The sequence below is a fragment of the Denticeps clupeoides genome, chromosome 3 (genome assembly GCF_900700375.1).
Source record: "Denticeps clupeoides chromosome 3, fDenClu1.1, whole genome shotgun sequence".
NCBI classification, from domain to species: Eukaryota; Metazoa; Chordata; class Actinopteri; order Clupeiformes; family Denticipitidae; genus Denticeps; species Denticeps clupeoides.
In genome coordinates, this window is record NC_041709.1 from 32169103 (window position 1) to 32192747 (window position 23645).

Here is a 23645-nt window from a genome sequence, read left to right on the forward strand (position 1 = left end):
GGATTGTCTTTTGGGGGCTGGTCTGTGGTTCTCCCAGCTACTCTACAGCTAAGTGCTTATGCCATGTAGGCATGATTACAAAACATTAATAACCAGTAGGTTCCTGGGTTATCCCTACATGGATGCATCTTGACCAGTGCCATATTGCTGATTTTGAATGACATGGACTTGCAGAGTTTATCAAATGTAGTGACACTTCACTGCCTTAGAAGACGGAGTAGAAGACTGAATGTGAAGTATTCAATTGTGTATTCCATTGATGTTTATAGAAATTATATGTATTCAGAATACAATAAAAACACTGTATCCTTCTTTTCTTTTGAAATATTTCTGGGTGGTGAAAACCGATATGAATGGACAACACATGAAAGACCAGAGTTCTCCAGTGTTCATTTATTTGATATTTTATTGACTTTTATTAACTGAACAGAGAATAATAAAAAAATAACATTGGATATCAAGACAAACACATCGAATACAGGACAAAAAAAAAAACACAGTTAAATGCAAACAATTACAACAGCACTAAAAAAGCACATATATTAGCTAGTGTCCATCAATCGTTCTAACAGAAGCGGTGGGGATCCACACCTTCTACATGAACAGTATACTGTATTCCATACAGTCTTCTGTACAAATAGCTACATGAAAAATGTAATCACATCTGAACATCTTATGGCCAGTCAATATGAAAAAAAAATAAAAAATCACCCCAACGTTACAAACTCGATCAATACTATAGTGATCAACAATCTGTAATTATTCGCATCAAGTAGGAGTAAAGTAAAGAAGGAAATGTAAAAGTGCTACATATGCATGCATCAGAAGACAATGTGCAAGTTGCAAAAAAGTGATTGGGAAAATTTTACAGTAAGATTCATTGTCTTTGTTTCATGACACGATAAACAAGTACAGAATATGGAAGTTACCAAATTACTAAATCTAGTAATCTTGCAATGAAAGGTGCTTTGTGCCAATGTTCTTAGTAAAAAAAGCGCTTTTCTAAATAAAAGATTGTTTGACTAGTTAAATAAGTTCATAAGTGAATTTGTTCCTCCTTATGAATGTGTTACAACAATTTCTCATAAAACCTTCAATATTTAGGGCAATAGCATCCACTGTTTACCCGACAGTGTGCCGATCATATTTCTCCCCATACTCCCCTTTGTCCCGCACCAGATGAGTTGGTGACCTGAAAATCTCTCGTTCTGGTGAGAAGACGAACGAGTGATGAACTCCATAGAAACCTTCGTATATTTGTGGGCGTATGAAACGTTACTGTTCTAAGGATTCAACCCTCCCTGCTCGGCCTTGGTCAGTGCAGGGTGCGTCTAAGGGGGGGGGACAGCTTCCATCATTCCGCTGCCTTTTCAGGCATTTCGTGGATCGGGGTTTTTCTTTAATGTCCATGTTTGCTGTTGTAGATTCACAGCTAGCAGCAGCAAAACCTGCACTTTTTACTTTATGACCTCAAGCTGATGAAAACAAAATTTACATACATTTAATCGTTCTTAAAATCACCCCAAATAAAAAGGGACCTCCAAATCTTCTAAAACAAAACCCTGCGTGACGAACTATGCAATCATTAACAATGACACTGTACGAAAGACAAGCCGTGAATAGGTACCGATCATGATGACCAAACTATGGTTTTAATTTGTTACGTTTTTTTACTATACGTAATATACGTTCACATATACGTAAAAAACGGACAAAGTGGAAAAGCCCCGCAAATACTTTTACTAATTCAATGCTTTTTGGTTGTCATTCTTCTAGCAAAAGGGAGGATATGGGACCGTTGTATCGCAGCAAAAGGACCTGCTCAAAGTGCACATCGCTCAGTCGGCAGCGATTCGGCGTGAAGGGGTCTCCGCCGCGGACGCAGAGGCGCTCGACGGTGGCGCCCGACGGCAGCGCCATGTTGTACTTGAGGAATATCTCTTTCACGGTGGGAAAGTTGGTCAACGAATCCAGGTTTTTGTTGCAGCTCTCCAGGTACCTCGCAAGTTCGTCCTGCGCGTTTCTTTGCGGGCCACTCTTGGAGCCAGGGCCGAAAGAGAAGAAGTCCTCTTCCGGACTCTCCGAGCACGCCGGAGCAGCGGAGTCGTGAGTCCTGGGTGCCATGTGAGAGGCTTCGCTCAACAGGGCTTTACGGACATTTTTCTCATCTTCTCCGGACAGCCACCACAAGCGGAACTGCGGAAGTGTGGCTGTCGCAATTTGGGCATCGTGGCTGGAGAACAGGTCTTTGAACCGAGAGTCGATGGCATCGGTAATAGCGCGGATAACGTTAGCGTGAAAGCGGACGTGGGGCTGCTTTTCGGAAAGCTTTCTCTTCAACGTAAGGAGCGTGGGCAGGACCAGGCCCAGGAAGCACTTCTGCTCATCCTGAAGGAGCTCCAGGGCGACAGCTAGCGGCCTCAGGACGTCGACATGTTCCCTGAGGAACGACATTTCGTGAGGCTGGAATGTTGGAAGGCCGAGACCTTCGCACACCTCCTTCAGCCGCGTCTCGGCGAGGGACGCGATCCTGTGCACGGCGGCGAATTCGGAGCTCCAGCGCGCCGCGGCGGGGACGAAGGGCTTCGTATTCCCAATCCCTTCCCAGATCTGGCCAGACGCGCGAGCCCGGGTCCACACCGCGGAGCACTTGGCCATGGAGCCCAGGTAGAGCTTTCGCGTGGCTTCCTGCGACATCGCCCTCTTCAAGTCCTCGGAGGCAATCAGACTCAGCGTCTGCGAGGCACAGCGCATGTGCGGCGGCAGGAAGAACCGCGGCTCCGGGCGCTCGTCGCCGCCGTTATCAAGCGCCACACCCAGATCCTCAAACGAGAGCGAACCTTCCTCATTGCCGTCCTCCTCGTCACGAGAAAACTCCCCGAACGCCTTGACAAAGGCGCTCCCGTTGTCGGTGAAGGTACACTGCACTTTCCCGCCGATGCTGTACTCCGCGTGGATCTCCTGCAGTTTAGCCGCAACGACGGCGTACGTCAGGGGCCCCTTTATTCTGGCACAGGCGAGGGCTGCGGACCTTCTAACTAGGTCCTCTTCTTCGATCCAGTGGCAGGTGACGGCAAAAAAGCTGCGGCCGCGGGCCGTCCAGACGTCCGCGGTCGTGCAGACGTACTTTACCTCGCTAAGCTTTTCTTTCAAGACCTCTTTCATTTTCTGGAAAGCCTTTTCAACCCTAGCCGCCAAGCCTTTACGGCACATGACCTTCCTCCCGCCACTTATTCCTTCAACCAGGTCCTGAAAAGCAGGCAGCTCCACAACAGAAAAGGACTGCACGTCCTCGACGACAAAACGCAAAATCAGACCGTTCACCTTGTTCTGGGAGCAGGGGTGTGGCGCAGTGTCCATTTTTTGCTGCTTCAGTGGCCTTTCTTCTTGAACTTCCGAGCTGCTTGTGCTTGGATCGTCCAAGAGAATTCTTTTCGGTTGGCTTGTTTTATACACGGCAGCATGTTTTCTCTGGTGGAACGGCAAAAATAAAGAGGAGTTAAACCTATTTTCTTCTTTGTGAAATTCTAAACATATTCACCTACCAAACGAACCAGTACTTTGAGCTTTCACCATCAAATAAAACACTAGAAAATGTTAATTCCACTTGCACAAAGTTGTGTTTAATATGCTGGTCATCAGCGTCTACCAACAAGAGTTAGAAAGCTAGCTGGTCATCTCTAGTTTGATATATATATATATATTACTTGAAAAGGCTGCTTACCTCAAGATGTTTCTTTAAATTAGAAGTTGTGTCCTTTGACGCTGACAATGTCTTTGTTAATGGCAGGCACAACAGGCATTCAACTGTAAACGATTTCCCACTTTTTGGCCGAAAGTTGGAAAAATGATGCTTATATTTCCACGACGCAAAAGCACCATACTCAGTCATGGTTGCGTGTGCTGATCTACTTCCACCGTACCACTAGGGGGGGGGCAGTGTACCAGCAGTGCCCGCAAAAAAAGACAAAACACAACAAACAAAAAAACATGTTTTTTTTTTTTTATACTAGAGCCGAAGTATTCTAAAAGTATTTCATCATTTAAATACTACCTTGTAAAATTCACCACCAAGAAAACTGCAATCAAAAAATGTTCTCTTTGCATTTTTTATTCCTTTAGAACAATAACAAAGTTCAGATTTATTTATTTAAAAAAAACTCCATAGTTTTTTTTAAACACAAGCCTCTACCAAACGGTTGAGATTTCCATTCGAAGTAAAATATTTTTAAAAGCTTAATAAAACAGGTATAAACTTCTGTAACTTAGCAGCAGAATAGACTGAACAGGTACGAGAGAGTTGTGGTGCTACAGAACCAACTACATCTGCAATCTCTTTATTTCTGGTGATATGCAACAAAGCACTGCTGGTGGGCATTCAGACACAGAAACACTTTGCACTTCTGACATTTCCACCTTGACACTCCCTTCGGACAGAGGCTACATCGGCCCCGGTTGTCAGAGTGAAGTGGCAGTTGTCCCAAGTTCTCGTTGTGGATGTGAAGGTCTTGGGGTGTAGCGTTTCTGCTGAGGCAACACTTGAGGTGGAGAAGAAGAGGACGGTCGACCAACCTTTGATACAAGCTTGTTCACCTGCATCAAACTGTGTGCAACTGCGAGACAAAACCTTTTGAGAGAGAGTGGTTTCTCATTCAGTAGAGCACAGTCCCTCTTGTGCACAAGCCAGGCATTTGCGATGCACAGGTCGAGGATGTAGCCAAACAGCGGAAAATACCATCGCCTTGATTTTGCTGGAGTCTTGTACATGTGGACCAGCATGTCTGATAGATCAGTGCCTCCCATATGGTGATTGAATCAGTGATGGGCATGGGACATCGATCTTTGTGCAGGCCTCTTTACTCCATCGTTTGACACATTTTTTGTGGACATGATCCCACGTGCGTTGCTTAGAAGGTTGACACATTTATTGTCAAACCATTTGACAGCAAGAACCCCTTCAGCAGAACTGAAATTAAAGGCTCCACAACCTTTTTTGACCAGTTCTTTGTCTGTGATGAGTGTAGCTCCACCCATTCGATTGGGTCTGACAGTGTCAATGCATTTGACCCCCAGATTTGTATGGAGGTTTTGTATCAGATCAAAACTTGTGAAGTAGTCGTCACAAAAGACAACTGAGAGCTGTGGCTCTGTGATGGTTTTTGATAATGTTGTCACGACTTTGGCTCCAAGAGGTAGCATTTGTTCCTCCTCAGTAAGAGGGACATTGAAGAATGTGGATGCACCTTGGTAGAGCAATAGGTCATGAATGATGCCAGAGGAACTTGCACGGCAGAACAGTTTAAAGCCCCACTTGTCTGGTTTGTTGGCTATGTATTGGCGGAGTGTGCCAGCTCTAGTGCCTTTATAAGCCACCATAACTTCATCCTCACTATGCTTGTGAGTAGATGGAATCTGAAGGCATTGCTTGCGAAGCATCTCAAAAAGGGGGCGGATTTTGTAAAAGCGTCTGGGCTCCTGCATAGGAGCTTGAATCTTTTCCTTGGAATGATATCAGCTATCATGTTGTACCGGGAATCATGGTGCCAGTAATCTTCCATGGCTGGGAAGCTGAAAACCCCCATGAAGAGTCAACTCAGGGCTACAGTTGATTGGATCCCCCAATTCTTGGGCAGAGTAAAGGTTTGTGTGGTTAGAAATATGTTGAATCATCTCATCTGTGAAAAGTGTCTTGAAATACTGCAAAGGTGTCTTCACAGCATCAGGAGCTTCAAATACAGAATCAGGAACATTGAATTCATTGATGTCTTCATGTTTCCAGATTCTGCGAGGAGCTTTCCTTGGGTCTGGAGATGAGCTTTGCTCAAGAGTTTCAACTGGTTTAGTTACTGAAATTTTTTTTCCGTTACGTCTTTTCTTTTGGGGTGGTGGTAGAGACGATGTGCTCGTGGTTTGAATCTCCTCCTCACTCATGGACTCAAAAGAAACTTCATCTTCCTCTTGTGTGGGATGATTATTATCATCGCTCAGATCAGCATCAGAATCTTGTGGCTGTTCTGGTATCAGAGCCTGAGAAGTGTGTGTCCTTGAACCATAAACCATGTGTCCATCTAGCATACGTTGATCAAAATTAAGGAAAATGGGGACATGGTAATAGGTCAATATGGAATGTTTTTATATTAAATCATTAGAATTTACAGTAAAAAGAAAATTTTCAACAATATTAGTTTTGTATCAGTGCCATTATTATAAATGGACAAATCAACCGTTTGGTAACATGTGTTTTAAAAAAAATAATTTAAACCTCATAACATTATCTTTCCTTCATAATATTATTATATAATGTTTAGTTAACCTTTTGACATTGTACAATGTTGAAAAAGTATGCCTACCTCTGATTATTTTGTCAAAAAGAGCTCTCTTTATATAGCAAGCTCAACTCTTTGCTAACATCCTGTGAACCCCTGTCTTAAACAGGTCTATCCTATTAAGTCACAATTTCTTTGGAATTACAGATGTAAACCCATTGGTAGAAAAGACTCAATGAGGTAGGGCGATTTCAGTGAAAGCCTCAGTTACATATAGGGCCTCAAAATGAACTCGACCAATTGGTTGACCAGAACGCTAAAGGGTAAACCCCTAAGGAGCTACAAAATGGAGTAAAAGCTAACTGGTTAGGAGAGACTAACAAGAGCCCTACTTACCATATACAGCTGACCGCTGGTGTTAGGACTGTCCTGGCTGGCCGACCTCTGAACACGCAGCAGAGTGGGGTGTATGATCGCAGCTCCATCTGCAGTTAAAGACACCAGTGATTCCACCGGGATTGGTAAAATGTCTGACCTCTTTGATTAAAAGCAATTCATAGGGGCGTTCTACACACACGATCCAAACCACATTTTACCCTGACACTTGTATCATTTACGATGGCTTGATTTATACAGTAGTAACACCGTAAAAAAAAATTTAAATGCTACGGTACAATGTAAAAATATGGTAATGCACATAAAAGTTAAAAACCATGCGTACCAGTAACTATTGCAAGTGCTGCCAGCTTAGTTCTTCATGACCCTTAAATAAAAGCACCGCAGGTATGGCACTTAAACCAGGAATGGTTAAGTGAGACCAGATTTTGCTCACGACTAAAAAAAAAAAAAACGGTACATAACGGGCTGCATAAATGTCGAAAATGGATGTGTTGTATCGAGAGTAAACAGAGATTTATTAAATATATAACTATGAAAGTGAAGTGATGGTCATTGTGAAACACTGCAGCACAGCACACGGTGACACAACAAAATATGTCCTCTGCTTTTAACCCATCACCCTTGGTAAGCGATGGGCAGCCATGACAGGCGCCCTCAGTGGCACCTCAGACTCGAACTGGCAACCTTCTGATTACGGGGCCGCTGCCTTAACCGCCAGGCCACCACTGCCCCAAACATGAGGGTAATAACCACTAATTCTTTCATTTCAACAGGACATGACCTACCAAGATGGGCATCATCTTCCATTTTTTCCTCCTTCACGGTTCGCTTCAACTGCACATCCGTTTGGTGATGTTCCACCTCTTCGTGGTGAAACATCTCCTGATCCTGTGGCAAGCTGACCGCATGGACGTCAAGTGACTTATTTGTGTCACTACATTCATTAAACTCTGTGTGCTCCTGAAACAGGAGGAAAAGTTACAGAAATTGAGAGACAGATTATTATAAGAGACAGATAGAAAGTTAAAGAAAAATATTTGGAGGAGTTATAACCTTGATTTCAGCGCTGGTTACGACCTCAGTTTTCCTGCTCTGCTGTGAGCAACCCTCATTCTGGAAGTGGTAAGTCCTGCAGACGCCAAAATACACATATGTACATGTGTGTGTGTGTCTATATATCTATCTTGAGGTGCATCCATGCATCTTGTTCCTACCTCAACTGCCACTTCAGCTGTTCCTGGAGCGCCTGGATCTCGGAGTCCCTTATCTTCATGTCTTCCCTCAGAGTACCGATCGCCTGCAAGTTACACACCACGTTGCCTAAATACTAACATACACGCATGCACTGACACGCGTTCATAAGTCCCGAATTCCTCGTTACTGCTACCTGATGGGCCTCGGCGAGCTGGGTTTCCTTCTCCTCCAGCTGCTGTCTCAGGGCCCAGTTTGCGTCCGTCTGCTTGGTCAGCATTCGCAGCAACTCGGCATGCCTCTCCTTAACCTTCGCCACGTGATTCTGGAGAATCTCAAACTGTTCCAGCTCACACTGAGAACAGACACAGAAGCACAGTCACTGTCGTACGTAGCGTTTTAACCTCAAACATCGTTCAAAAGTTAAAGGCCTTTTAGAAAAGCCCTCAGTCTGGATATCGTTCGTGTTGTAAATGACGGAAATGTCTGTAAATGATGAAATACGCAACAATTAATCTTGAGTTCCAATACAACTCTGCTGTGTTCACTAATGGAAGTTTGTCGTTTGATTAATGAGGAAAAAAAAAACATTTTCAAGATGATCTTATTATCTTATAACCTAAACAAGCAACAAAAATGGACAAATTCAGTCTGGTCGAATACACAACCGGAATTTGTAATAAATGTCAATAAATGATTAGTTATACACTAAAAACAGGAACTTCCTTTTTGGGTAAGCCAGCATTTCACGTGGTCTTGTAATAGAGATTTTTTGTCATGTTTGTGGATTATCTGAATTATGGGTGGTGGTAGCCTAGTGGGTGAGACACTCGACTATGGACCAGGAGACCCAGGTTCAAACACCACTTAGTACCATTGTGTCCCTGAGCAAGACACTTAACGTGTCTCCGGGATGGGGACTGTCCCTGTAACTACTGATTGTAAGTCGCTCTGGACAAGGGCGTCTGATAAATGCTGTAAAATGTAAATGATTTGCCACCGGGCGTTGTTTTCCTACATCGCACACGTGACACGTCCCGTGTGACGTCACGCCGCCCAGGGCTTTAGCCAGCGTGCGTCGCCGTTAGTTGGTGTTTCTGTCTCGCCGCAGCCGTGAAAGTTACAATTCTGCGGGGTTTTTTATACATAAAAAGCGGGGCCACGAAGAGAGTGAAACGGTACTGACGTGCAGGGCGACCGCGTCCATCCTGGTATCTTCTTCTACGGCTCAGTGTATTTCGGCGGAACTCTTCATGCCGCCGACGCCCTCTTCGCTCCTCCAGAACCGTGACGCGGGACTCCAAAACAAGACAAATGTCTGCGCAAAGACGATAATTGCTGCCGCTGGGGCCGCCACCACCGTTTCCTTTTCAACGGGAACGGTGACGTGCCACGGTGGCGCGTCGCCACAGCGCCCCCAGCCGGACGGGAGGCGAGAAACAGCAACTGCACCTGCACCGGGGTCCAGGCGAGCGCAGGAACAGAAACACATTTCGTCGGCGGCAGAAACCCAGTGGTGCGAATTCAGAAGCCGAAACGAACAAGTGAGCACCCGCATTAAGCAGCTAGTAAACTCGACAATTTGCTGCATACTTGAAGGTCTTGATCGACTTCACACAACCCCTGCTTGGTGCAACACTTCCTGTGGATTCATCAGGATTTTTGAGGCGCTCATCCTGGTTGCAGCACGTACACTTCTGGAGCCCTTTCCCTCACGTCCCATGCCTTTTACGAGATGAACCCAGCGGTTTTAACCATGTGGCCGCCCTGCGTTTGGACAGCGATTATGGAAAGTGTGTTTACTCTCATCTAATCATTAAACAGAAAATGACACTAAACACTTATCTTTGCCGATCAAAGATTAAACTCAAGAGTTCAATGTTCTGCATGATAAATGGTGCATGCGGTGCGGCCGCAAAGGACCAGAAAGCAGTTACACGTTGCAAAAGAGCTGATTTGTGGGTGGTAATAAAATAGTGAGCTTTATTAGGTACGTAAGAAGTCGAGTCGGGCAATGACAGGAGGACAGTTAACAGGTCAACCCAACTACATCATCAACCAAATGACATCTGTGGTCTACTGCAAAAATGCTCTCCGATTAATTGGATCCTCGGGGGACCATTCTGAGTTTAACAGCTTTTTTGGGTGTCAAGAAAAACTGTCGATCCAGCTCCAGAGGGATCTTGAAAGAAAGAAAGAAAGAAAGAAAATTATAAAAAACATTAGCCAAAAAAAAAAAAAAGGCATACTTGCATTTATTTATCTACTTTTTTTTTTCTCAGCAGGTTTTTTGTTACCACGCAACATTTATAAGATAAATTAAATTTTTTGATGAAATGATGGGAGCAAAAGCTATTGGGTTTAGTTCAGTATTAGTTGGAATATTAGGTTTCTGTTGATATGCACAATTTGTTTTAAAGCAAATTATGGCTCCAGTGCAAAGAAAACTGAGCTCTTCTGAGTCAGACGCGTAAACACCAGATTCTTGACAGCGAGTTTGGTGGTGTATGGCGGTGATTTGTGAAATTCACAAGAGATGGTGCCAAATTAGACCAGCTGGACGTTACTAGTGTGGGGCTACACATACAGAACAGGCCAAAAGTCTGGACACACCTTCTCATTCAACGTGTTTTCTTTATTTTCGTGACCATTTACGTTGGTAGATTCTCACTGAAGGCATCAAAACTATGAATGAACACATGTGGAGTTATGTACTTAACAAAAAGTGGAGACCTGGCCTCCACAGTCACCGGACCTGAACCCAATCCTGATGGTTTGGGGTGAGCTGGACCAACAAGTGCTAAACACTTCTGGGAACTCCTTCAAGACTTTTGGAGAAGCATTTCAGGTGACGACCTCTTGAAGCTCATCGAGAGAATGGCAAGAGTGTGCAAAGCAGTAATCAGAGCAAAGAAACTAGAATATAAAACATGTTTTTTTTTGTTAAGTTCATAACTCCACATGTGTTCATTCAAAGTTTTGATGCCTTCAGTGAGAATCTACCAACGTAAATGGTCATGAAAATAAAGAAAAACATTGAGAAGGTGTCCAAACTTATGGCCTGTACTGTACAACCCTGTGACATCACTCACCTGGGTCTCCTCGCAGGTGACAAAGCTGTATTGCTGCAGCAGCTTTACAACAGCCAGCTTCATGACCATGAGGGCGAAGCGCATGCCGATGCAGTTCCTGGGCCCGGCTCCAAATGGCATGTACGCATGGGGATTAACGCTTTCTTTGTTCTCCTTGCTGAATCTGAGAGAGGGAAACATCAGACACGTAAGGAAACTAGTGACGAACCATCACGCTCAGGACAAAGTTCAGCACAGTTTACCTGGATGTTCTTCCACTTCCTACCTCTCAGGCTTGAAGCTCTCCGGGTCCGACCAGAGGTCCGGGTCTCTGTGGAGGACGTAGGTTGGAACCATGACGGCCATTCCCTTAAGGATGGTGACCCCGTGGATCTCCACAGTTTTCTTGCACTCCCTGTCAATACGTCCCGCAACGGGAAACAGCCTGAGCGTCTCGCTCATTACGCTGTCGAGACAGTCCATCTTCATCAAGTCTTCATACTGCACTGGGGCCTAAGATGCAAGGCGGGCAACAAAAAAATAAGGACAATACGCCCAGTTAACGTGACCGAATGAAGAGAGCGGTGGCGATGGGTCACCGCGTTGGGAAAAACTTCATCAATCTCCTCCTGCAGTTTCTTCATCACGTCTGGATGGGTCGCCAGGTTGTAGAAGAGGAAGGTGAGGGTGCTGCTGGTGGTCTCATAGCCAGCGAAGATGAAGAATATTGACTGTGAGAGGATCTCATGGTCATTCAGCCCTGTGGGGAGCGTGCATGAAACCGTCAGGTCTAAACTCAGTAATAACAACAACAACTCTAGTAATAAGAATAAGAATAAAATAATGTATGGTGGTGACCCTTTAATGCAACATTCCCTTCGCTTTTATCAGCTCCTTGAGAATCCAGCATCAGCTGAAGAAAATCCACACGTTTCTACGCACATACAAAACACGCGTATGTCAGAAGAACACAGCAGTGATGCAGCACGCAAGACACGACCAGCAACCAGCATGCGTTCTTATAATAAACGCAAAACGCGAGCGACCGTCACGTTTAGGCCACCCGACATGGCCATTTTCCTACTGATTCGCAGGGGAGGTTTTCTTTATTTATTCTCAAAATCAAAACCGCTCGAAGGGCTATTATGCAGTGGGTTACACGGGAAGTTTTTTTTACTGTCATAAACAGTCAATCGTACGAATGCTCTCTCACTTCCACGTGTGCAGCAGACATTCTCATTCAATGCGTTTTCTTTATTTTCATGACCATTTACGTTGGTAGATTCTCACTGAAGGCATCAAAACTATGAATGAACACATGTGGAGTTATGTACTTAACAAAAAGTGGAGACCTGACCTCCACAGTCACTGGACCTGAACCCAATCCAGATGGTTTGGGGTGAGCTGGACCCCAACAAGTGCTAAACACCTCTGGGAACTCCTTCAAGACTGTTGGAGAAGCATTTCAGGTGACGACCTCTTGAAGCTAATGGAGAGAATGCCAAGAGTGTGCAAAGCAGTAATCAGAGCAAAGAAACTAGAATATAAAACATGTTTTCAGTTATTTATATATATTTTATATATTATAACTCCACATGTGTTCATTCATAGTTTTGATGCCTTCAGTGAGACCAGGCTTCTAACGCCCATCTTGTTCCATCTGGACTAGATGATTGTCCTCACACGATATATATAATGCACGGTCACCGTTTTGACATTGACATTTCGTTTCTTCCCACGCGCCCTACAGACCTTGTTGGGGCCGGATGTTCTCTCAGATTTGATCTTCTGCAGCGAGGCACAGAAGAACTCGGTCACCGAACTGTTTATTATGGAGATGCCAAAGTGCTTAAAGACTGGAATCAAGAAGGGGAAGAGTCCTACGGGTGGGTGGAGAGGCCAGAAAACACAGTTGAGGAATCGGGGCGTGGTTTGGGGACCAGTTTCGGCACGAAAGGAGAGGTTATTACCGATCGTGACGAAAAACGGGGAGGAAAAGTCAAAGTTGGCCAGCTTCTTGATGTTTGTGACGAACGGGTCTTTGGGGTTGTTGAGGGAGTCGATGTCGACGCTGAAGGCCGTGCTGGCAACCACGTCCACGCTGTACGCGGCGAAAAATCTGGGAGATGACGGACAGGGACGTTCCTTTTATTAATAAGGGTCACAGACGGAATGGACCCCGGCGAGCCCAAGCTGGACTTACTCCTTCATGTCCAACGCCTTGCCCCGGTAGGCGTCCCTCGCCATACTCTTAACCAGAGCCTGGGAGTGCGTCTCCACGATGCCAAACATCTGGTGCAACAGGGAGATAAAGCGTTATCGTACAAGGGTCGCGCGTACAAGCGCGGCGTCACGGCGGGCGAACTCGTGCCTCCTTCAGCCGGCCGCTGGTGAACAGCGGTGACAGCGTGCTGCGGATCCTGCGCCAGGTGTCGTCCCTGGCGACGGTCAGGGCGTCGTGCAGGGGGCCGTTGACGTCCGCGTCCTAGAAAAAAAAAAAAAAAAAACGGCAGAAATTTCACACAGTGAAATTTGTCCTCTGCATTTAACCCATCACATTGGTGAGCAGTGCCGCTGCCCAGGGGCCCAAAACAATTTGCAACGCAAACAGTTTTTTTCACATTGGAGAACTTGCAATGCGTAAAATGATGGGGAGAGACCTATCTTTTCCCACGGTAATAACCAGGCTGCTGAATAGAAATGGGATGATTAGCAAAAGTGCTTTGATTTAGAGCATGAATTGTATGACATTCAAATAATGTGTGTTACGGTACGATCTGGTTGTGCTACGTTGCTGCCTGTCTCTATAAACAGAGATGGCTAACCTGGTGCTAACATTAACGTGAGGTAATGGCATTAGGCTGGACTGATTATAATTTGAGATCCAACTTACTGTATCACCTTCTTTTCACTTTTTCCGAGGTCAACATCATTCTGCTTTTACAACACGGTACACCGCACTAGTTTGGACCCACAAGTGGCACGGTGACGTAGCAACTAGCCATCCCAGACAATGCTGGCTTTTTTTTGTTTTTTTTGAGGGGGGGGGCCCACACGACCCATAATCCGTCCCTGGTGGGCGGCCATGACAGGCGCCCAGGGAGCAGTGTGTGGGGACGGTGCTTCGCTCAGTGGATCGGGATTCGAACCGGCAACCTTCTGATTACAGGGCCGCTTCCTTAACCGCTAGGCCGCCACTGCCGCCAAATGCATGATCCAGAGCGTCAATTATACGTCATCGAAGCCACCGGTTCTGGCTCACTAGGACTCAAATTGGCAAAATGTCCACAAATGTCAACATTTATTGTTTTTTTTGTTGTTGTTTTTTTTAATAACGGTGAATCGAACAGGCAAATGATGATTTAAAGCAAGCGTACCCTTCTGTTGGTGAAGAGGGAGTGGCACTCCTTGATCAGGACCGTTTTGATCATGGCCGGGTCCAGAATGCACAGGACGGGCTGCCGTCCATCGTAGATCCTGGACAGAGGACGTACTCGTTTTTTTTTTTTTTTTTTTTTACCACGATGACGACGGTGCAATAGACATGTTGGGGTTTTTTGTCCCCAAATGCGAACTGCTCCTCACCCCCACAGTTTCCCAAACTTCTTGAAACACTCCAGGTCAAAGTTGTGCAAGCCCTGGGACCAAAACAGCACACCAAACAAACCGATCCCGTTAAAACACGAGGCTCGTCAGGCAATAAGAGGACATGACAACGCGCACGACACACCTTCCTGTATCCAAGAGATGTCCCAAAAAAGGGCGTGGGCTTCGGCCCGGGGATCCCCAACTTTTGGAGGACTCCAAAAGGCCAATAGCCATACCTGCCACAGAAACAGTCCCGCTATTACCATTCGTAAGGAGACCGGACGGGGTGGACGAGGGACTTTTTAATTCTTATGATTTATTCTGATCGCAGAGCCGTGACGGTCCTCCGCTTACGCTGCGATCAGTCCCACCAGACACGCGAGCAGCGTCCACGTCTCCGGCGACAGGTAGAGGCAAGTCATCTCTGGACGTCCCGCGGAAGGAGAGACGGAGTCGTGGGCGACTCACTGGCGCTTTGCACCTAAGACGCCCTTCCGGTGGCCGCGGGACGTTTTCTGCGCTCCCGATGCAAACGGCGGCGTACGAGCGCCCCCTGGTGGCAGTCATCGTGAAACACTGCAGCACAGCACACGGTGACACAACGAAACGTGTGCTTTTAACCATCACCCTTGGTGAGCAGTGTGTGGGGACGGTGCTTTGCTTAGTGGCACCTCAGTGGCACCTCGGGATTCGAACCGGCAACCTTCTCATTACAGGGTTGCTTCCTTAACCGCCACACAAAAATCAGTAAACGCAAAGCAGATAATTTATATTTAAATTGTGGTCTCAGGGCCGGTTCTAGACAGGCATATATGAGGGGGCAGAAAGAAATGTGCAGGGGGAACATGGTGGCAACAGAGGTGGGAAAGGGGTGGGGTCCTCTGGACAACTGTTTTTGTCACGTAACTGGATTGCCCTTTGTCAGGCCTCTGATCTAAGACCAACTTGGGTGTCCCACATGAAGGCTGATCTTGACCACGGCAAAAACAGCGAAAATCTCATTACAGCAACTAAAAACATGACAATTCCCTTGATTAAAATATCCGAACCCAACGATAACTCTTCTCACTATAGCCAGTATTAACCAAACAAAAAGGGTAGGCCAACAAATATATAAAAAGAAAGGGCTATGTGTCGGGGTCCTCCAGTCAGCTCTCTGCAGTGGTGCTTGTGGGATGAAACTGGTCCGATGAGAACTGAAGCTATCTGATGAGGCGCGATGATTTTGCTGCTTCCTCAAAGCCTCCTGCTGTTGTGCAGCTGCTCACCTGAGCCTGACCCGACAAAGTACAGCTTTTTAAAAAGTCTCTGCACAGCAGGGATGTAGAATGGACGTGTGTGTGGCTCCAGAAATCTAGAACATCTGTATTTCTGTAATAGACACAACTACATGAGAATACTTGATGATGAATGTTTATGTGTGTTGCACATCACTGCATCAGCCTGTCAGGATCCGGTCCGAAATGGGGGTTACTCCGGTCCGGGTCAGGATCAGGATCCGGACCGGAGTTTCATTGTTGTCCTGTGTAATGTTCCCTAATCGTTTTCACCTGTGTTAATTGTATAAAGCTGCCCTGTTCGTTTCTGTCCGCTGTCAGGTCTTTGAAGTTATGTTCCGTGTTCACCAGTGTCTACGTCTCGGATGTCTCCCCTGTCCTGTGATTCACCATTAAACCCCTGTTTCGTGATGTCAGGTGAAAGCGTCCTCCATTCCTCGTCATTCCTCGTCACTCTTCGTCCTCCTCTCCGTTCACCCGCCGCGTCATGCCCGCATGGACGTGACAGAAAGACCTGACCGACATTTGGACGCCACCTGACGCAGCCCCGCTGATCGGAGGAGCCGCGACTCGCCGGGAGGACGCCGCCAGCTTCCTTGTCCCTGGCCTTCCATGGCTTCATTCAGCAGGGTCCCGACCCCTGCCTCTCAGTCCCGTGTCTGGCGGCGTTGAAGGTGAGGAGCGGCCGTTCAGCGGGGCGAGCCAGAGACTGACAGGGAGCGGCGGACGCATGCGGACGAGGTGCCGGTACCACACTGGCCCGAAGCCGTCTGCGCTGGACATCCGCCGCTCGTCCATCTGGAATACCGGACCATTCATTCATTCAGTCATTTACCCCTCCTCCCTGTTCATCTTTTCTCTCCTCGAGTCGATTCCGTTCGATTCCTCCTGTCCACTCGAACCATTCAGGCTGTGTATGGACTTTTCCCCCCTCCTTCATGGACTGCTCCGTCTGGCCCGCCAGGTGTCGTGCCATAAAAGGGGGGATTCTGTCAGGATCCGGTCCGAAATGGGGGTTACTCCGGTCCGGGTCAGGATCAGGATCCGGACCGGGGTTTCATTGTTGTCCTGTGTAATGTTCCCTAATCGTTTTTACCTGTGTTAATTGTATAAAGCTGCCCTGTTCGTTTCTGTCCGCTGTCAGGTCTTTGAAGTTATGTTCTATGTTCACCAGTGTCTACGTCTCGGATGTCTCCCCTGTCTTGTGATTCACTAATTAAACCCCTGTTCCGTGATGTCAGGTGAAAGCGTCCTCCATTCCTCGTCACTCTTCGTCCTCCTCTCCGTTCACCCGCCGCGTCATGCCCGCATGGACGTGACACAGCCTATGTTGAAAAATAATTATAAATGAGATACTTTATGTATTTACACTTCTGCTTCCTCTGTTTATGTTCATACAATCGGAAATGAATCTCTAGATCAAATGTAATTCAGTTTGGGGGTAATTTTTTTATTTTCTTTCTCAACTTCATAAGTTTAATTGTAATCTTTGCTATTTCTCTTGCTAATCTGATTACCATCTCATTGGTAATCCTGTCGCGGTGCACTTAATTAATTTACCTGGCCGGTCTGAGAATCTATGTCAGAAAAAGAAAGAAACACATCTATTGGAAAAATAAAAATATTTCCGATACACTTCATTGATCTTATTGGTCCCCTAATACTGTATCTGAAGTCTCTTTCCGAAATTCAGCCTTGGTGCAAATTTACAGCCACTTTTAGCCAGACCCACAATGAGTTTCCATGATGCGCCATTTCGGTAAGACACTCGAATGTAAACCAGAAGACCCAGGTTCAATTACGGCATTTATCAGACACCCTTATCCAGAGTGACTTACGATCACCATTTCTAGCCACTGCATTACCACAGACAGGCTAGGGGAACTCGTATTGTTAAATAATCTCACAAAGTGAAAATTTCATGATATGGGACATTTAACTTTACATTTAAACTATGGCCTCAATAAAATATTTTGATTCATTCTTAATATCTGAAATATTTTGCTACCAACAAACATAAGACAAGCAGAATAAAAAAATCTTTTAATTTACAAACTCCAATCGGTAATAAGACGACATTCATTTATGTCACTGCGATGCAGACGATAAACAGTTATCAGCAATGCCAGAGAAAAGGCAGCAGCTGAACAGAATAGAGAATTGTCTGAAGGACATTAGACAGTGGATGCTCACCAACTTTCTTCTGTTGAACGCTGATAAGACAGAAGGTCTCGTACTTGGGCCTCAAGCAGCCAGTCGTAAGCTGGCTGACTACATCATAACCCTGGATAGCCGTTCTATCTCACCAAGTACTGAAGTGAAGGATCTAGGTGTCCTCATCAACACATGTCTCTCATTCGATTCGTATGTAGATAATGTCACTAGAATAGCATTCTTTCACCTCAGGAATATTGCAAAAACAAGAAACATGATCTCAATGCACAATGCAGAAAAGTTGGTCCATGCCTTTATAACATCAAGGTTAGATTACTGCAACGCATTACTGTCTGGATGCTCTAGTAGGTGCATGAGTAAACTCCAGCTAGTACAGAATGCTGCAGCCAGAGTTCTAACCAGAACCAGGAAATTTGACCACATCACCCCAGTCTTCAAATTTAGGATTGACTTCAAAATCCTACTTTTGACCTATAGAGCTCTAAATGGTCTCGCCCTGCAGTACCTCAGTGAACTTTAAGGTAATTTACAATCGGTCACGCCCCCTGCGTGCGAAGGGTGTGGCTCAGTGTACAGACGGTCACAGCCGGGTGCAGATCCTTCTCTTATAGAGCTCCGCAGCTGTGGAACGATCTGCTTCCGTACCCGCAAGGCTGCCGCTGCCACACAGTGGTTCCATCCGCGCCGTTCACATCAACTACTCAGTCCGATCGGAGGACAAACGCTGCCCTGTGCTGATGAAACACCGTATTCCGGATTTAAACGGACGTGTGGCAGCCCTAACGTATGCGCTAGAACCTAAGTGTTGGTGAGGCTCCTATTTTTCAAGGGTGTGGTGTAAAAAAAGAAAAAAGAAAAACCCCATGCATGAAATCAATGGACAAACGTGCTGTATTTGACCAAAATACGGCTACAGGTACAAAACAGATCCCCTCTCCTCCATTTCTCCCGGCACTATGCCTGCTTCTTAACAGCAATTCCACGGGCAAATGTGACATCGCAGACGGCACGGTTGTGCAGAGAAGCTGGAACCGGCGAGCTGATCAGGCCGTGGGCGCCTGCGATGGCGCAGCTCGGTCTTCCCGTCGGCCTGCGTGCAGGGCTTCTTGCCGCCGTGGAACCTCCTCGTCGCCGTGGGTGCGCAGGTGGAGCTTCATGGCGCCGCGGTGGCTGCCTGAGGTTGCCCAGCTGGGTGAAGGACTTGGCGCAGCGGTAGTGTTTCGGGGGCCAGGCTCGCCCGGGTGGCTCTTCCGATGTCCCGCGAGGCTCTCCAGGGAGCAGATGAGGGAATCCTGCGCCGGCTCTCCCGACGTGCTGCCGCCATCGCCCTGGTCCTCTGCGGGACCAACGTTCAGAATATGGCGACCTATCAGTGAAACGGTGTGATGAGTTGGCTTTCAGAATCTGCTGTGTAACTATTAGTCATTTAGGCTGCCATGACGTTGCATGTCAGATAAACAAGGGTGAGCCAAAACCCTCCGAGACCATCACAAAGCGTCACTTACGCGACTCGGGGTCATGAAAGTCCCTGCCGTCCCCCCGCAGGACCGAAAGTGTCCCGTTTGGCCCCAGGGAGCAGCCACAGTCCACCAGCCTCACTGACAGCCTCCTCAGAGGCGGCCGGGAGTTGGACATCTCTCCTCGGCTTGGTGGCTGACCGGGTCCCTGGAACGATGTCAGAGTCCTCAGAGGAACGTCTTTTGAGAGGGCAGCGGAACAAGAGGTTTAGTGAGAAGCAAAACGGGGCGTACCCTGCGCTTGTAGGCCTCGCTGGTCTTGAAGGCGTGTGCTGTTTGCTTCCGGGTCGCGTCCTGGTTCTGTCTGTGTGGGTTAAAATTGTCAAATGCATTTACATTTTGCAACGTGCTTCCATGTTACCATAGATGAAGTAAGCAATTCTGGTTCACTAGGACCCCCAACTATGAACACAGTCTTTTTATTCACTCTGCTGTAGTTTTTCCTGCATAAAACAGACGAGTAATTGGGCAGTGGTGGCCTAGCGGTTAAAGAAGCGGCCCCGTAATCAGAAGGTTGCCGGTTCGAATCCTGAGCCGCCATGTGCCACTGAGCAAGACCGTCCCCACACACTGCTCCCCGGGCCCCTGTCATTGCTGCCCACTGCTCACCAAGGGTGATGGTTAAATGCAGAGGACACATTTCACCGTGAGCTGTGCTGCTGTGTATCACAATGACAATCACTTCACTATATATATATATATATATATATATATATATATATATATATATATATAGATATATATATATATATATATATATATATATATATATATATATATATATATATATATATATATATATATATATATATATATATATATATATATATATATATATTATAAGAAAGTTACAAGTTAGTCTAAGTATTCTCTAAAGAGGAAGGTAGCTTTCCACTTAGTAGTAGTAGTAGTAGCCTAGTGGGTAACACACTCGCCTATGAACCAGAAGACCCGGGTTCGAATCCCACTTACTACCATCGTGCCCCTGAGCAAGACACTTAACACTGAGACACTTAACTACTGATTGTAAGTCGCTCTGGATAAGGGCGTCTGGTAAATGCTGTAAATGTAAAATGTAAATGTCTTAACGATCTTAAGTGGAGGGAGCGCAGCAGTGGGGTGGTGTGGGAGAATTTGGGAGAGAATTTGCTGCCTTCTGCAGGCCGGATGGCATTCAGAGGTGGACCTGCTAGAAGAGAGTTACAGTAATCCAGTCGTGAGATTACGAGGGACCGAACGAGTATCTGGGTGGCCTGCGTTGATGGATCAAACTTTTTTCCTCCTCACTTGTTCCGCAGCATTCCCTGATCCTTCAGAATCTCGGATTCCTGCCTCTGGAGCTGTAGCCGCATACTGCGCACTTCCTCACCCAGAGTGCCGAGGGTCTGAGTAAAACGAACAGACGTGTGTACGTAAAAGTCACGCCTTCGGCCCTCGACACCCCAATGCCGCTAAACGGGGCGTTCATCCTCTTTTACCTGAACGGCCTCGGTCAGCTTGCTCTCCCGCTGCCCGAGTGTCCTGATCAGCTCGTCGAGTTTACGCCCCAGAATTCCGCTGGCATCGAGTGACTTGGTCGCGGACCCCCGTGACTCCATCTCTCCCTCTCCCGAGTTCAGCAACGCCATCTGCTGGCTCTCCTTCGGCTCCACGGTCCACTCGAGGTAAAGTGGAGATACGGGGTTAACAGGCAACACTTTTCATGGGCAGCAGGATAGTGCTGTAACTCTCGCGCCAGTGTCATGCCAGGGCCTTTAAATAACTATATTTTAATCCTTTTTTTGGTAGTAGCCAATGAACCAGGTGAGCCTGTAAAATGTGCTCTGCTAAATGTGGTCAGTTTTAGGCCAAATGTACACTGCATGCGTTGCGTATACATTGCACGCGTACAGTGCCAAGGGTGTGGTCAAAAGAGACAGAAATAAATAATGGGCAAAAAGAACACATGCGCTATGTACCGTCGATGAATTGATAGGATATTTATTGAGTTTAATCAAAAAGCCCTGATTCTGCACCGATCAAAGATCAACATTATCATGCACCATGAATTTACAATGATTCCACGTTGATAAGATTTAGATGTATATCTGTGTAGGAGTGGTAGTAGCCTAGTGGGTAACACACTCACCTATGAGCCACAAGACCCAGGTTCAAATCCCACTTACTACCATTGTGTCCCTGAGCAAGACACTTAACCCCGACTGTCTCCTGGGGGGTGGACTGTCCCTGTAACTACTGATTGTAAGGCGCTCTGGATAAGGGCGTCTGATAAATGCTGTAAATGTAAATGTAAAACGTATAGCTGCTCCGATCCCGCTGTTGCTCGGCAACGTCAGGCAAGCAGCAGCCGGTCACGTGACGTCTTTTAAAGAGGCGGCATCGTGGGAAATTAATCACCGGACAGGACGGAACACCATCGTTGGGACACCATCCATGTGTTAAAAATCAGTCCTTTTATTCTCCGAGCCGATCACTTACTGTGTTCATGTTGCGTTGCGGACAGAGTGGAGACCAGATCGTGCGATCTCCAGCGATCGGAAACCGCTGGAGATCAGATCGTGTCAGGTCGCATGAAATATGTTTCTAACCGTCTCATTTTGCCAGAGACTGCGAGAAATTTAGTGAATGGCGAACAGCGTTCGGTAAACATGGACCGGTGATGACGCGTTGACGCGATGACGCGTTTCCGGTCACGACGCGATGTTTTGTTTTGTTTGTTTTTTTGTTCTATTCTATTTATGTTCTGAAGGATTTACTGTGAAATTCACATTATATGTGAAATGTGCCTTGTAATTTGTAACACTAAATAAAAAAAAGGTTAAAAAAAAAAAAACTTCATGGAGCTGGTTATTTGTCTCTGAGACGGGATCTGACCAGTCCTCACATCCCAACAAGTAAAGTTGTGACCAACTCTGAAAGACCTGAAATGTGCGAACTTGTGTGTTTCATTTCAAATAAGTAAAGAAAGTGCAAGCATGTGCAGGGGAGATTCAAGATTAAAGATTCAGTATTTTATTTGTCACATGCATAGTTATAATAATACAACACGCGGTGAAATGCACCCTAAACCATAGTTGCATAGTTAAGTAAAATGTGTAGAATTAAATAAAATAGAATAAAATAAAAGGAGAGTAAGCTAGTAAAATTATAAAAAAAAAAAAAGTAGGCAAGCTATAACACAAGCAACACATTATGTAAAATGAGGACATGAGACACATCATGGGTAGTGGCTCTGGATTCTATTTAAGTGAATTGCTTCTAGATTGTGCAGTGACCAGGGTAACAGTAACAACGGTGAACATTCAGATGGTCGGGTGTGAGGTGTGGTGGCCTGTCCTGGTTCAGCATCCCGAGGATCCTGTCCTGAAGACAGAAACTCCTCCTGAGTCTCTCAGTCCTGGCCATGATGCTTCGGAGTCTTTTGCCCGATCTCAGGTGCTGGAACGCGCTGTTATTTGGGTGTGTTTTGTCCTTGATAACTTTGATGGCCCGGGTCCTGCATCTCTTGGATTTAATGTCCTGCAGAGATGGAAAAGGACACCTGCAGCAGCAGCTGTTACCAAACCATAAGGGACACAATTCGATGAAAGACGATCTGAAAAATGCAGACATGTCGGACATGACAGTCTATGGGGCATACAGTATCTGCAGGGCAGTGTGCTGAAACTGTAATGACTGAGACGTAGCGAGGATGTCAGTGACACCTTCAAGACTCCTGTGCCGATTGGTCTTGAGTCATTTCATGTCACATTCGTATCTTTCAATATTTATAGCACACTGTAAATATTTATAACGGCGTGATATGGCGTCTTAGCAGTAGGGTGTGTTTCATTTCCTGAATATAAGTTTCCAGTGTCATCGTACAAATCCCCCAAAGGGGTAGAAAATATTTCAGTTTTTTCATCTTAAGACAGATCAGAGCCAAGTTCCATGGTTGCAGACCCTACCCAATAAGAGAGCATTTTATTGCATCAGTTCAGTTCACCAAAACGGCAGAATGCATCTCAAACTGAATTTAATTCAGCTTTTCGGCAGCTCACACTTCATCCCTTCTATATATTGAAGTAGGACTTAAGTACATATTCAGGCCGCTGTAGATCAACTAGGTCTCTCTGGTAACTGCACGTGCGACCAAAGAGAACAGAATCTTTGTCTGTGTAA

General features: G+C 46.1%; 3 protein-coding genes across 5 annotated transcripts; all 3 read right to left on the minus strand.

Annotated features, from left to right (window-relative positions):
* Positions 1-478: 478 nt before the first annotated feature.
* On the minus strand, positions 479-9253 carry LOC114785651 (uncharacterized). Its single transcript, XM_028972115.1, has 8 exons — positions 9043-9253; positions 8053-8211; positions 7880-7962; positions 7719-7794; positions 7451-7625; positions 6663-6751; positions 3725-3925; positions 479-3471 (listed from the first exon to the last, which is right to left on the minus strand). The coding sequence occupies exons 1-8, from the start codon at positions 9061-9063 to the stop codon at positions 1765-1767; spliced, it is 2511 nt and encodes an 836-aa protein (XP_028827948.1). The 5' UTR covers positions 9064-9253; the 3' UTR covers positions 479-1764.
* Positions 9254-9808: 555 nt separating this feature from the next.
* LOC114785724 (cytochrome P450 3A56-like) lies at positions 9809-15038 on the minus strand. Of its 2 annotated transcripts, XM_028972260.1 has the most exons (13): positions 14870-15038; positions 14658-14751; positions 14513-14565; positions 14305-14404; positions 13299-13412; positions 13131-13219; positions 12898-13046; positions 12680-12807; positions 11786-11861; positions 11527-11687; positions 11214-11440; positions 10949-11111; positions 9809-10038 (listed from the first exon to the last, which is right to left on the minus strand). In XM_028972260.1, the coding sequence occupies exons 1-13, from the start codon at positions 14935-14937 to the stop codon at positions 9955-9957; spliced, it is 1506 nt and encodes a 501-aa protein (XP_028828093.1). In that variant the 5' UTR covers positions 14938-15038; the 3' UTR covers positions 9809-9954. The 2 variants fall into 2 exon arrangements, with proteins under 2 accessions (XP_028828093.1, XP_028828092.1); XM_028972259.1 differs by having other exon boundaries at positions 12680-13046.
* Positions 15039-18835: 3797 nt separating this feature from the next.
* LOC114785835 (uncharacterized) lies at positions 18836-22155 on the minus strand. Of its 2 annotated transcripts, none has more exons than XM_028972469.1 (6): positions 21963-22155; positions 20963-21139; positions 20772-20869; positions 19719-19788; positions 19473-19632; positions 18836-19333 (listed from the first exon to the last, which is right to left on the minus strand). In XM_028972469.1, exons 1-6 carry the CDS (start codon positions 21969-21971, stop codon positions 19011-19013), a joined length of 837 nt encoding a protein of 278 aa, XP_028828302.1. In that variant the 5' UTR covers positions 21972-22155; the 3' UTR covers positions 18836-19010. The 2 variants fall into 2 exon arrangements, with proteins under 2 accessions (XP_028828302.1, XP_028828301.1); XM_028972468.1 differs by having other exon boundaries at positions 20963-21142.
* Positions 22156-23645: the final 1490 nt, after the last annotated feature.

What these genes read in the sequence shown, in the direction of transcription:
- LOC114785651 (XM_028972115.1), bottom strand. Translation starts at nt 9,063, where the DNA reads ATGGACGCGGTCGCCCTGCAC. An exon ending in CCAGCGGTCAGCTGTATATG is followed by an intron (nt 3,926 to 6,662) that starts GTAAGTAGGGCT and finishes CCCCCCCCCTAG; the next exon opens with TGGTACGGTGGAAGTAGATC. An exon ending in ATTTAAAGAAACATCTTGAG is followed by an intron (nt 3,472 to 3,724) that starts GTAAGCAGCCTT and finishes CCGTTCCACCAG; the next exon opens with AGAAAACATGCTGCCGTGTA.
- LOC114785724 (XM_028972259.1), bottom strand. Translation starts at nt 14,937, where the DNA reads ATGACTTGCCTCTACCTGTCGCCGGAGACGTGGACGCTGCTCGCGTGT. An exon ending in AAGTTTGGGAAACTGTGGGG is followed by an intron (nt 14,405 to 14,512) that starts GTGAGGAGCAGT and finishes TCCTCTGTCCAG; the next exon opens with GATCTACGATGGACGGCAGC. An exon ending in CCCTCTTCACCAACAGAAGG is followed by an intron (nt 13,413 to 14,304) that starts GTACGCTTGCTT and finishes TTTTTTTTCTAG; the next exon opens with GACGCGGACGTCAACGGCCC.
- LOC114785835 (XM_028972468.1), bottom strand. An exon ending in CAGGGAATGCTGCGGAACAA is followed by an intron (nt 19,789 to 20,771) that starts GTGAGGAGGAAA and finishes TAACCCACACAG; the next exon opens with ACAGAACCAGGACGCGACCC. An exon ending in CTTTCATGACCCCGAGTCGC is followed by an intron (nt 19,334 to 19,472) that starts GTAAGTGACGCT and finishes TTTCACTGATAG; the next exon opens with GTCGCCATATTCTGAACGTT.